Genomic DNA, 14,468 nt, shown 5'->3' with positions numbered 1-14,468 from the left:
TTTTAAATCTCGAAACCATTTATAGTTAAAGAACTATTATGCATCTTTCAAATAGCATTAATGTCTAATTTCTTATATACATAGATATTGTATTATTATGAATACTAATTTTAAAATAATTGATAGCTTGCGATATTTTTCCAAGTGTATAACGTGGGAGAGAGCATCTCTCTTTCCCCACCTCAGCCCTCTCGTTCGCTCCTTTGCTGGCTCATTGCAAAAGTATTCGACAGATGGAGTGCGAAAGAGATGGGCGACAAACAGGTTGTCGATCAGCTCTTTTAATTAAATTACCTAGTTCGAATAACGCGCTACAGGTGGCGGTGCCGCAAGTAAATGAAGTCAATTATTGAATGGAATGAATAAGCAAAATATAACGACTTAGTGCTTCCCCAATTGGGCGATAGATGGAGTCTAATGGGAAGATAAAAGAGCAGCCTCTTGGTTTAAAAACTTATAAAGAATTTTATTACTGATATTATTTTTTAATTTGCCTTTTATAAAAATGCTTATCAATAAATCCCTGGGGTAGGCCTCAACTAAAACAAAACCAAGATAAGTATCAGATATGCAATAACAAAATAAAATAATTTATTATCAATAAATAAACGCCATTTGGGGTTAACGGACCGTTTATTTTGTGCTTTATTATTATTGATTTGTATAAAATAAATAAAAGCAAAAGGCAAGGACGGTGACAGAATATAGCATTCCATTAATAAATGTACACAAGAAACAATTTCAACTTAATACAAAAATTATTATTTATAAGGCTTTATATTGTGTCAGATAATTTTGTGCTTAATTTTTTTTTAGCGATTTAAAAACTTTAATTTAAGTAATTTCTTATTCAGAATTAGGTATTTCCAGTGTAGATCACCTTCCATGGGATTCTATTGCGGAACACACGCCAACTATTTGAGCAGATCTCTCAATTGGAGACGGCGGCGACCTCAGAACTCAGAAAAGCGCCAGTAAGAATATGAGACCCTGTCCCTGGCCTTGAAAACAGATGCACAGCACTCACCCATGAGTCCATAGGCCCATAGATATATTCCTAGCCACCCCACAAGATCGAACATTGTCCCCTGATTTGGCATGATTCGCTTTTTCGTTGGATGGATGGGTGGAAATACTATAAAAAGATTCACATTTTGGGTCAGCCGACCCAATGACGAATACTCTCTAGCCAAAACGTGCGTGGATCGAAAGTCTATATATAAAATACTCTAACTAAATATAAACATGTTTTGCAATATGAGAGGTTTTAAATTGGAACACGTACTTTTATGTATTTTCTTACGAACAAAAATGAATTTTATAAATCATCATAAGAAATTGTAAGTCTTTTAAATTTAAATTATACTTTTGAATATTTTCTTAAGGATAATTCTGAATTATATAAATTTACGATAGGATTTGTGTAGTTTTATTATTTATTAAAATCGATTTATAATCGAAAATAAATTTAAATTTAATTGTGTAGAGTATTCAAATTTATGGATAATTTTTCCCTCTTTGATAGCTTATAATTTTAACGAAACAAAAAAAACATCAAAAAGAACAAATAAATTGTATTAGCTAGGAAGATAAATATGGAATGTTTTCATTTAAATGTCATCGAACTCCAGCTAATGGATTTTAATTATTTTCAGAATGAGCTGCAAAAAAGTTTTCACTTCTCGATATTTGTATCAATATAAGCTGGACTATTGTTTGAGGGTTGAACATTCAAATAGGTCTGCAAATACATTAGTATTTTAGAACTCTTTTTTTTTTAAAGCTTAATTTATTTTTAATTTAAACGTCAAAATTTTCCGCTATCGCGTGCCAAATTTTTAGAGGCCTCAAAAAACAAATTTATGAGGAAGCTATTTATTCTTTTTATGTTGGACTATAGCGCAATCCCTATGAAACTATTTTTGCGTTTGACATTTTTTTGTAGTCAAGAAAGCATTTATCTTTGATAACATTATTTAGGATATAGTTACGAACAAATTTGCAAGAATAAATCACAAAAGAATTTTAAACATAATAAGGTTGTTTTTCTCATTGTCAATGCCCACCAAAGTACAGTAGACTTTCGCTTTCTGCGTGGCGCAAACTTCAAAACTAAACTTCTTAAATAATCTAAAACAGGAAGTTCTGCTTCTGCAATATATAATATAATAATGTCTCTATATCTAGATATGTTTTGTGGAACTGCTGACATGCTTGGCTTCTGTTTAGATCGCAGAGTAAAAAGAAAACTTGCAATTAAAAAATGTTACTTTTATTTGTCTGTCTTTCCCCTACGACAGTGGCTTTTGTTTATATTATTTCAGTGGATTATTGTTATTAAAAGTCATACGGACAGTCCCCCTTTTTTTCGCTTGAGGCGTTTTCGAAGCGTTTTTGTCAATTGCCGTTGGCTTGTAGCTTGAAGCTTTAAACGTTTTTTAGTGACGCTCCAGTAAGTACGAATAACCAGAGAATATTATTGTCTTAGTGCTGGTAATTACCCAGTGACAGATAGACATACCTGATTTTTAAGGGCGGGGTCACCGCCCTCAGGGGAAAGTCACCAACAACAATAACAACAACTACAAGTCAAAAATAAAGTCGGCAGAAAATTATAAAAAAAAAATTTCAGATTTAATTGCAGAATGCGTAGAAAGTGAAAGATCTGAAGAGTCGGCTGTGGATTTAGACATTGTCACCATACCCGAAACGGAAATCTCGATCTCTTTACTCACTCTCTGACTAAATCAAGTCACTTTGCGCCATTGTCACAGTATTCGAAAGCGAAAACATAATCTATGATTTCCAGATGAACTACAACAATATTTATATTTAATAACCAATTTTGTAGAAATTTAAATTGTCAGATTCCAAAAAAATAATGTTATTTAAGGAACATTTACATTAAATAGTCACACATTATATGATAATTCTTTAACTGTTTTCAATTTGTGTTTTCAATGCAAAACAGATTTAATTTTATTTAAATTTGAGTAACATACTCTATAGATACAGTTAATAATTATTTCTCATTGATTTTGGTCCATTGTGAATGTTTTTTTCCCACAAACTTATGGCAGTTTTCCTTAAATTTATTGCCCTGTCAAGCCATTTCATTCCAATCCAGTCCAAACTCTGTTGGATAATGCGATGAGCCATCGAAATTAATTCTCGTCATTGCCAGCAATTTAATGTTTGCTTTTAGAGCCTGAGTCCCTCCTCCTCCTTCTCCGAAAGCCATCGCCCCTGGACAAGTTCGACCTGTTGGCCCACCTCCGGCGCCTGATCCTCCAGAAAGGCAAAAAGCAGTGTCGCCAAAGTGGGTCACCAGTGCCACAGCCACAGCCATAGCCACACACTACAAGTACAAATACCACATACAAATGACCTGGCCGAGATTGCCACCACATGCTGGCTCATCCGATCTGCTGGGATGCGTGCCTCCACAAAGCGGAATCACTGGGGAAGCACTCAAGCTCACCCAGTCGCACACTGAGAGAAAAGCACAGCGCTTTTCTCTAAAATGTCAACGAAAAACTTAAAATACCCTTTAGTCATACAACGAAATCGGTAACAATTATCTGTTGCTTTAAATAAATATATTAATTTCTTATAAATTATTACTAAGGCTTATGAAAAAAAAGCATATATTGATATGAAGTTAAAATAACTACTTGTGTATATCAAAAACCATTTATAAAATTCCTATTTGAAATTGTCATAATATTATTTTCAGTGTACTATTTTAAACAAGGAACGTTAAGTTTAGGGAAATCAGATAAAGTAAATAAATATTTGTTTGTGTATTGTCGTGAAGCTAATAATAAACACTAAACGGGGCAAATATAAAAATCCGCCCTTAAATGTTTTAATTATTTTACTATAGGGTTTTTTTCTGGGTGTAGGTATAATATTTTAAAATATTTTTAAAAAAGATTGACAAGCTCATATAAGATCAAGACTAAGAATCTCCCAGAGAGGTAACCATATTTTCTAAAGATTTTCCTTTTGATACTCCCGACTTCGTAATAATTTTTCCAGCTCTTAACCATTAACCCACAACCCAGCATCGGCATAGGTGATTAGATCGGCAATTTGGCATGGCTCGATAACTGTCGCAAGGCCAGTTGAAGAGTACTATAAGTACTATAAGTTGGTGGTTGGAAGTTACCAACGATCGGCGGCCAGAAGTTAGTGGCTCAAAAAGGCCCGGCTTTAATGTTCCGAAGGGGGAGGAGCAGGCGGCAGCGTTACGGGCCAAAAGCCAAGTGGCCAAAACTGCGATGGCGAAGCGGGGGTCTGTCTGTGCGACGGGGCTTTCTCCGTCACCGACCTGAGTTGCCTGAGTTGGCTGTGTTGGCTGCGTTGGCTGCGTTTTGCTGGCGACTTGGGGTTCGTTTCATTTGCCAACCAGCCGCGCAGCCAAACAGTCATAACCGCATCATAGTCGTCGCACCATAGTCGTCGCGGAGTAGTGGCGTGAGAATAAGACATGGGAAGTGAGCTGCCCGTTTTGCTTTTGATCGTGATCGATGTCCTGGTCTTGGTGGCGGCCATTGACTTTGGCTATCATCCGAGTGCCGAGGAGTTCGACAGCCTGTTGCGCACCCAGAACTGGGGTCGCCATCTTCTGCAGCGTCGCGTCCAAGAGCGTAGATTTGTGCCGCGCTATCAGCACCAGACCTCCATACGCTTCGAACCGCCCGAGTTGGACTTCCAGCTGTTCGATGGGGAGCATCATGATCGGCCAGGATCGCAGCCATATGTCTTTGAGTCCGTGGAGGATAGTCAGCCGTCGGCGGATCAGTTTCATGTGCAGAGTGAACTGCTGGAGATCAAGGAGCCGCAGCCGAAGCCGAAGCCCAATGCCACCACCACATTTCCCATATACTTCACGCACCCAACCACCGGCATTGTCTACGCCATTAGTCAGGTGGGCGGGGGTCAAAGTTCAGGTCCAATAGCAACCACCCAAAGTCGAAACGATAGCAATGGCATAGCCATTTATGTGACCAAGGCGCAATACGATGAGGATTTGGAGAGTTTGCGAAGGCAATATGAGAAGTACTGCCAATCCGGAACGGTTATATCCACCCTGAATGTAAACCCGGGAAACCAGGAAGTCGGAACCACCGCCAGACCTCAGATCATACGTTTGAAGAAGCCCAAAAATCCACTCAGTATCCACCAACCCAGCAACAAGTTGCCCAAGCCAAGTCATCGACCACCGCCTGTGATGGTCACCAGTGGACCCATCGATCATGTAAGCGATCAGCTGCTCAAGCTGACCACCAAACCCACCAAAACCACCAGCACCAGCACGCCAAGGCCAAATACGAGAAGAAAGAAGCGCAAGAAGAGACCAAAGAACAAGAATAAAGTGATTAAAAAGAGACCGGGTTATGGGGCGAACCACACTAGAGATCAGCCGAGACCATTGCCCATTTATTTGGGTAAGAGACCCAGTGGCAGCAGCTCTAGCACCACCAGCACCACTCGACCACCGCCGGCTTATACCCAATTGGAGAAACCACATATGCCACACGCCACTTTGCCCACCACCAATGTCTTCAGTCAGCATCTACTGCGAAATGGTGAAGAGCCAACGGAAGAAAGTGAAGAAACACTGGAAGAACAGGACGGCCATGAGACAGTTGAGCCTCTCAATCTCAGAAGACGCCGTTCGCTGGAAGATTTGGCAGGAGAACTAATGGAACCACCTCATCCAAGAAGATACTCTGCTTTAAAGACTGGAAACGAATTTGAAAGAGTAGTGAGAAGCGGAGAATTTAGAGGAGAGCTACGACGCTCTTTGAAGAATTCAAGAAAAGCTAATAAAGAAAGTGAAGAATCACTGGAAGAACAGCAGCCACTTAAGATGGTCGAACAACTAAATCTTAGAAGACGCCGTGAGCTAGAAGATTTGTCAGGAGAACTAATGGAACCACTTTATCCAAAAAGACACTCTTCTCTAAAGACACTTACAAAAATGGGAATATTTAAAAGTATTTTTAATAAGGCAAGAAAAGAATCTGAAAGAATAGTCAATAAAGGAGAATTTATAAGAGAACGACAACGTTCTTTGGAGAATTTCAGAAATGTGAAGAAAGAAAGTGATGCCTCTAAAACCTTGCACAGTAGACATCGTCGGTCCTTGGAGACCCCTAAAAAGTTGGGAACACAAAAATATGTAATACAAAAATCTATTGAGAAACTTATTGCAAATGAACCAGAAGAATTGCAAAAAGGAGCCAAAGAGCCGCAAAAAAAGACTAAAAAAGAATCACCAAAAGCTGTGTCAAAGGTGTCGCAAAACATATTATCAAAGGGATCCCAAAATGTGGTAGCCGCTCGACGGGTCAGTACGCCCAGAAGACGCTTCCCGAAGGGAAGTTCTAGAAAGCGAAAGACCAAACAAACACCACCAGAAACCACTCAGAAGAAAGAGAAGAATTCAGGAGGAGTGGCTCACATACCCATTGCCGTTCATCTGCTCCACAGAAATCATAGCCAAGATGAAATAAAAGTACCAGCCACGACCAATCAGAAAAAGAAAATCAAGAGTAAGGAACGCAAACGTGGAAGACCAGAGTTGCCAAGTTTCGATGTATTTGAACTGCTGTCCGATGGGGATTACGAGGATGAAGAGGAGGACAACGATGATGATGACTACTATTTTGATGGTGGTGAAAAGGAAAAGGATAAGGATAAGGATGATCTAGAGGAACCCACTCAAAGTGGCAGCACAGAGGCTCAGAGCTCGGATCTCAAAGAGGATAGCAGTTCCGCAGAGGAGGGCGCTGATTTTGGGGCCATGGTTGAGGAGGAAACCACGACGATATCCACCATGTCCAGCAGTGAGGAGGAGGACACCAAGAATTCAGTGGCCAAAAAGAAGAAGATACGCATCAAAAGGCGGCCCGAGAATTCTGATGAGGATTACGACGATGATGAGGATTCCGGCATAGGTGGCTTCTTTCGCATGATCTTCTATCCCGTCCAAGTGGCCATGTCGCGACTGATGGAGGGATTCGGTAGTGCCGACGAGGAGGAGGATGACAAGGAGCCGGCCAGTCCGCCCGTGTCCAAGTATCCCAGTTACACCCTCTATCACAGTGCCCACAGCAATGAGGCCTATGCCGAGGATGAGGACGGGGATGGGGATGGGGATGGGGATGAGGATTCAACTGATGACTCCTCCTCGCTGGGCAGCTGGTTTAGCTCCTGGTTTGGCCTGCAGCGACGCACCAAGAAGATCGGCAGCACCACCACCACCACTACCACGATGCCAGTGGCACCAGTACCACCACCCACCAAGGAGCCACCCGGCTGGCTGGAGTCCTGGTTTGGATTCGGCAAGACCACCACGGAGGCGGACGGCGAGGATGACTATGACAGTGAGTACCACAAAAAGGAGAACTAAATTCAGGGGGAAACCATTGAAAACTTTACATTTTTAGACTGCTGAAAAAACTTAGTAAATCCAGGTGTTTCATATCTAATTGCACCCCATTTTTTTCGATTGCGCTTTTTAGTTAGTTAACTTAGAAATTAAAAATTTTTAAAAAATTTTTGTAATTGATAAACAATTGGAAAAATAGGCTTGGGTTTGAAAATTTGTTGTTTGTTTTTTACAATGGACTTATAACAATTTCGAAATTAATAAATGACTTAGCACTTTACTCATAATTGTTTTTTGTAGTTAGAATATCATTCATTTTGTTTGCTGTAACAACTAAATACTATGCAATTAAAAGAAAACTTTGTAAAATTCTTTTTACTTGACTATTATTTAAGATGAAAAAGTTAACTTGCATTGATTTTACTAAATATTTTATATACACAAAATTATTCAAATATGAATTAATGGACTTACAAATTTTGATTTTTTTTTTTGTTTTAAAGACCTCATGCTTGATTAGTTTCGAAATCAAGAAATGACTTAACACTTTACTCATATATATTTTCTCTATTTAAAATTTCATTAATATTTGCAACAACATCTTTTCTATAATTACTATGCAATTAAAAGGGAACTTTGTAAATATCTTCTTATTTGAGTGGTTCACTTAATGGGGAGATTGGCTGAATGAGCAGGAAGATAAAAGGGAAAAGCCAGAAGAACGCGAACCCCACTGAATTAGCTAACGGTGCGGGTTCTCGTCTTCCTTCACGCTTTCTGCACCGCAACGATAAAAACCCACACAAGTCAGACCCAAAGACCCAAAGCCAATATGTGTGACTTTTCTCCGCAGAATGGTTTTCCAGCTGGTTCGATTCGAGGCCAAAACGGAAGGTCAGACGTCGTTCCACCACCTCCACGTCGACCACCTCGACCACAACCACGACCCACACCCCATCGGCGGCTCAAGTGCCCATCCTGACCATTGTGGATCCATTGCGAAATCCGCAAAATTGGATTGGCATACTGGCCCACCACATTGTCAATTCCACGGGCAATGCCATGGCCTCCACAACCACCAGTAATCCGCTGCTTCAGGCCCTGGCCACCCGGATGACCACCAGGGGCACCACCACTAGCACCACCACCTCCAGGCCGGAGGTTCCCCGCCGGATTAGCTACGATAAGTACCAGATCTGGCGTCTAAAGCCGCAGGATGAGGAGCAGGTTCGCGCCCTGGAGGAGTTCAAAAAGGGCGACGATGGAGTTAAGATGCACTGGCTCAAGGGACCCAGTCTCAGGTGGGTTTTCATTCCTTTCAAATTGACTTTGCCTATACACTGGTAAAAAAAACCTTACAATGTTTATTTAATTTAAAAATTGTTTCGCTTTGATTGCCTATTTTTAAAATTTATTTAAAGGTCTGAAAATTTAATTTATATTGAAACTACTTTTAACTTGAATAAATTGCACTTAAATCAAATGGAAACTTTTTTATATTTAATATTTGGCACATACAATTTCTTATATTGTTTAACTTAAATAATAACTATAAAGCTTTGAATTCAATAGTAAGATATTTATTTATACTGTTCCATTTTCTTATCAGTGTATAAAACATCATTGACATTCTATGAAATGTTTCCTAAATTTAGTGGTGTCAAAAGCAATTAGCAAAAAAAGTCAATAAATGGAAACTAGCTAAATTATTTTCAAGAACTTAATTCAGTAAAGCATGTTTACCTTATTTAAGTGTTGTAATAGCTACTACATTTTGTAGGCTGAGGTTACTAACGTTTTTTCGCATGTACGACAATGCTGCGACTTTCTCCAATCCTGTCTTTTTATTTACCCCAAACATATTTCCCTCTGTTTTGCAGAGGTCTCACCGATGTTCTGGTGCCCCCCAAAATGCTGGTGGACTTCCAGGGCACCCTGAACTACGAGGGCATCGCGCATGAAGTGCTCATCTTTGATGTGGGCAAGGCCATTGCCTACGAGCTGACCAAAGAGGATTACCTGCACACAACTCGACCCTCGAAGCCGCGACCCACTGTTCCGCCACCGATAACCTGGAACCGGTACCACAATCACGATGAGATCGTCAAGTATCTGGAAACGGTGCGCATGCGCCATCCACAGCTGGTCGAGCTCATCCACATTGGCCGCTCCTTCGAGGGACGTCCCCTGATTGTGGTGAAGATCGAGTCGAAGCAATCTGCGGCGATGGCGAACAGCGATGGTCTGCAGACGGTTAAGCGACCGAAACGGAAACGGAAGTCGGGCCAGGCCAATGCCGTGTTTGTCGAGGCCGGAGCCCAGGGATTGGCCTGGATCGGACCCGCCACAGCCACCTGGATGATAGCCGAGCTGCTGCGACTGATGAAGACAAACAGTGAGTGTTCTTTAATGCTTTGATTTACCAAAGATTTCGATTGTGTAAATATCAGGAATTTTATTGAAAGAAATTGTATTCTACTATTTTTTCTAATTTTAACTCTTAAGGAAAGCCCATTCAGCCTTGAACATTTTGAATAGTTTATTGAACCTGAAATTTAAAGCCTTAGATCATAGATCCTTCCACAGTCAGTCTCTCAAGTTAGTTCGTAGCTTTGTTTTGGCGTGGTTATTACATCATGCGGGCCAGCACGTCGCGCAGCCAAAGGACAATAGTGGGCGGCTGTTTCATCTCCGTGGGAATGGCGTATCGTCTAGCGTTTAGGAAAATGGCCCGACCCTCGCAGTCGGTGTAGCGTTGTTTTCGATGCGTGTGCAACTCCAGTTTGGCTCCGCACATTCGCCGACAGCCACCGCCATCGCTCGTCGCCTTCTTGCTTTTGGGTTTGCTCTGAGGACTGCTCTTCGCCTTGTTGAACAAGCTCTTGGGCTTGCTCTTGGCCGGCGACTTGGTGGACCTGTAGAAGGGGCATCCACCCTTGGCCCTGGAACGCCCTCGATCTCGGCCATAGCAGCCGGATCCAGTGCGGTTGGTCACCTGCGAAATGGCAAATGCCAGGAACAGCAAGCCAAAAACAATCGCCACTGCCACCTGAACGTTGCGCTCGGCGTTCTTCAGGTCCACGAGCAGTTGGACAACATGGTAGCCCAGAGTTATCCAAAATGTTATTGTGCAAATGGCAAAAAAGCTGGGGGAAGAGGATTTTAGGCGTTATTCAAGGTTGCATTCAGTGTTAAAAAAAAAGCGTAATAAATCCATAAATACTTAATTCGTTCTCAGCCATTGCAGTTTTTAGTAATTTGAAATATAAAAATATTCTTTTTTTTTAATATTCCATTTTACTATTTTCGGATTATTAAAATCGATCTTAAACATTTAATTTAAATACGGTCTAAATTTAAAAGAAGTTGCAATACTGCTGCACCGTTTATAACCAGTTACTGAGATAAGGAAATATGAATTTCGAAAATATAGCTACTCACACTAGCACGCCGAGTACCTCTAGTAGGAAGGTAATGAAGAAGTTCAGCTGATCGCTGCCGAAATTGACGCCTGAGGAACCGCGCTGTCCCGAGAAACCAGGTGGAGGTGGTGGACCCACTGGTCCGCGTTGGGCAGTGTTAAAGGGGCCATTGGCACGTCCCGATCCCGATCTCGATCCCGATCCCGATCCCGATCTCGAACCCCCCGGCACCAGCGGCAACATGAAGCTTCCCGGCGGAATGCCGTGGACCTCACTGCAACCGGCATCGCAGCCCGTGCCGTAACCACAGTCGTCGTCGCAGGAAATGCCCGGACCGCAACGGTCGTGGCTCATGGTGGCGCTGCCCAGGTGGATGGCAAAGCCCAGGGTGTCCCTGCCCACATGTCCTGCCGCCGGCTTATGATGCAGCTGCGCCCAGGCGGAGTGGCAGGCTCCGGCATTCTGCTGACTTTCCATCCGATTTCGGTCCTCATCATCGTCCTCGTCTTCACCCTCGTCGTAGACATAGCTATTCTTATCGTAATACGAATTGCTACCGAAATTGATGCCTCCTCCGGAGCTGGAGCACCGTCCATCTGGTCCAAAGCGCAAATTGCCCACCGTGGAGGTGGTTCGCGACGAGGTGCTGAACACCTCCGGCACCTCCACCGATATCCGTGGACTGTCCGAATCCCGGGGACCGGCGAATGCCATCAGATGTCCGTGCACTGCCGATCCCCGGGGACTGGCTGCCATGGAGTTAACCACTATCCCCGGCGGCACTTCCGAATCCTCCGACTGACCGGAATCTCTTTCATCTTGGGGCTGTACACCGGCTGGACCTTCGGCATTTGGATTTTCGGTGACCCGCAGGATTTGTGGAGCTTTTGTGAGGCGGGCAACTCTGTTTAAACGTCCACCCAAAAGTGAGGTAATGGTGGGTGACACTCGATGGGTCAGAACAGCTTCGCGATTAACCGACGATGATGATGCAGTGCGACCTCCTTCGTTCGAGGCCTTCGACTTGGGACGCAAGAAGTGACGCGATGACTTGCGCGGCCTTCGCCTCTCCATCGCCAAAAAGTTCTTATTTCTGGGGCTACGAATCTGTTGACTGACGACCTGACAAAGGGATAACTAATATGATATGAGTTGAGGTGGTCAGGTTACGTGGATCAGCTCAAAAGTTGACATTCTGGCCATGGGAAAACTTTGGAGTTGAAAACAATGTTTAAATGATTACACCTCAAAATTTTCATCATATTCCAAAGCCGTTTGATTATTGTCTATTTTTTTTGGATCACGAGCTTATTGGGTAGACATATTTCTCACCATTTTCCACATACAGAATATGTAGGGATTTCCCCTTAAGTTATTATTTTTATAACAAATCTTTGAAAATAATACTTAAAATACTGTGTAAATCCAACAGAGAGCAACGAGGATGTGGAGTTCATCAGGAACACCACGTGGTATATAATGCCAGTTCTAAATCCGGATGGATATGCCTACAGCCACGAGTACGATCGCTTTTGGAAGAAGTCGCGATCGCAGCACCAGGCACCGCCACCGAGTGGCCTCCTCGACTCGGCAATGACGTGGCTCCAGCAGAAACGAGGTCCGGACAAGGTCTGCCACGGCGTGGATCTGGACAGGAACTGGCTCTACCACTGGGGCAAGCGGGGCAGCTCCAAGTCGCCCTGCAACGAGTTCTACGCAGGTCCAGCGCCGTTTTCCGAACCGGAAACCAAGGCAGTATCCGAATTTCTGATGGACTACCGAACGCAGATCAAAGTATGTCTAGAAGAATACATGCTAAAACATATATATATAAAATACATATATGTATATAAATCTAGACTAACCAATTAATTTCAACACCAATATTATTTTTATATGCTTCCATAAAACAAAATTAAAACTGTTTTTTTTCGAGTTTAAAATTGTATATTTTTTTCATGCACAACTTTTTTTTAAAGTAGCAATATTTGTGGATTTTCTTGTTGGTCTTTTTTCAAAACAATTTTTCTGATCGATTTATTTATGTTATATATATAAAAACAAACATGTCATATTCATCACTCTTTCAGCTATATATATCGCTGCAGGCCTACGGCCAGGTGATTTCCTATCCGGTAAAGGCCAATTCCACTTTTAACTCCGAAAGGTTGGACGATTTTCTGGACGTGGCAATGGTAGGCACCGATGGATTGCGCAAGAAGGGCAGTAAATCTCGATACAAGGTCGATGCATCCAACGATCTGATTGAGCAGCGGTCGGGTGCGTATTATGTTTTAACTGTTATTAATATTAATAAAATCGTTCCTTATGAAATCATAAAATTGTCAATCGAATTGCGTTCACAGGAAAAAAATCGTAACGTTCGCTAAAAATCATAAAAATTAAAAATATAATTGGTCATAATATTATTTATTAAAATCGATCGAGGATAACAACGATAGTTTTGGCCAAGTTACAATAAAAGAACTCTTTAGAATTTTGGAAATAATAGTCAAAGGATGGAGTGTCATACATCGGTGAATTCGTCACTAAATTTCCAATCAAATGGCATTCACCGTTAAAAATTTTTTAATTTTTCAATTTTTCGCTAAAAATGATGATGTACCCCCTTATCAAAAATGCGAAAATTGGCCATAAAACAAAAATTTCAAAAATTCGATTTTTAAAAATCGGTTTTTGCATCAAAACAAGATAAGTTTCTATAAACCGATTGAGGATGGGTAGAATAGATTGCCAGCTGTACAAAACATTCACTCTTATGGCTATACGTCCAATTTTGACCAAGGTGCAACAAAAGGCCTACTTAGGATTTTAAGACACCTAAAATTAAACAAAAAACCCTGTGCTTCTACTTATCCCTTGTCTTCCTTGAATTTTGCAGGCTGTGCGGATGCCTTTGCCGCTTATGAAATCGGAATACCCTTCAGCTACACGCTCCAGCTGGCGGACAATGGAGTGCATGGCTACCTGCTGCCCAGCAGCGCCATCGAGCCGACGGCTCGCGATGCCTTCGAGATCATCAGCGGTATGCTGGACTACATTTAAATCTCCGCCTTGGGATATTCAATATAAATCGGGAGCGGCAGGGATTCGGGGGGATGGGCTACATGTGAGAGAGTTCTAGTTCCTTTATCGCGCTTTGGCGGCTTGCGTTCCGGAGATCACTTGCCACATTTCCGGAATACATTCTCCAATAATATTAGCTTATTCACATCTGCATTTTATGTATTCAAAATTTTTTTTTTATTACAGAAAATTACTTTAACTGAGATTTTAACGTATTATTGTTGTATTTATGTGTATTATAACTAAATATTATATCCTTTTTTTTTGGTAGTTGTAATCCTGCTTAGAATAAATAGTGTATTTAAAATAAAGTCTAATATTTGATCGAGCATTCGATTGCTTTGTTTTCGTTTATCATTTTGCATGGATACCATGTAGTGGACTATTTTCAACGGTTAGTATGCCTTAAGTTCAGTCGATAGATTCGCACGATCGTAGTATTATATTAGCATATAAACTAGAGTACATTTTGACCTCAATACTGTTATATCTGGTTATATAGCAAATTATAATTTGTTTATATAAATAGCTCATAAACATTTTATCGAATCAACTTT

At 41.4% G+C, this 14,468-nt stretch overlaps 2 protein-coding genes across 2 annotated transcripts; one reads left to right on the top strand and one right to left on the bottom strand.

The window, feature by feature from the left end:
- The first annotated feature begins 4,423 nt into the window (after positions 1-4,423).
- LOC108137314 lies at positions 4,424-14,130 on the top strand. The gene is made up of 6 exons (XM_017258940.2): positions 4,424-7,397; positions 8,256-8,703; positions 9,283-9,797; positions 12,257-12,618; positions 12,915-13,104; positions 13,727-14,130. The coding sequence occupies exons 1-6, from the start codon at positions 4,493-4,495 to the stop codon at positions 13,888-13,890; spliced, it is 4,584 nt and encodes a 1,527-aa protein (XP_017114429.1). The 5' UTR covers positions 4,424-4,492; the 3' UTR covers positions 13,891-14,130.
- LOC108137315 lies at positions 9,927-11,982 on the bottom strand. The gene is made up of 2 exons (XM_017258941.2): positions 10,844-11,982; positions 9,927-10,548 (listed from the first exon to the last, which is right to left on the bottom strand). Exons 1-2 carry the CDS (start codon positions 11,896-11,898, stop codon positions 10,032-10,034), a joined length of 1,572 nt encoding a protein of 523 aa, XP_017114430.1. The 5' UTR covers positions 11,899-11,982; the 3' UTR covers positions 9,927-10,031.
- Positions 14,131-14,468: the final 338 nt, after the last annotated feature.

This window comes from Drosophila elegans, unplaced genomic scaffold (genome assembly GCF_018152505.1).
Source record: "Drosophila elegans isolate 14027-0461.03 unplaced genomic scaffold, ASM1815250v1 contig_149, whole genome shotgun sequence".
NCBI lineage: Eukaryota > Metazoa > Arthropoda > Insecta > Diptera > Drosophilidae > Drosophila > Drosophila elegans.
The sequence above is the reverse complement of the archived record's forward strand: the minus strand, read 5'-3'. Positions and strand labels throughout refer to the sequence as shown.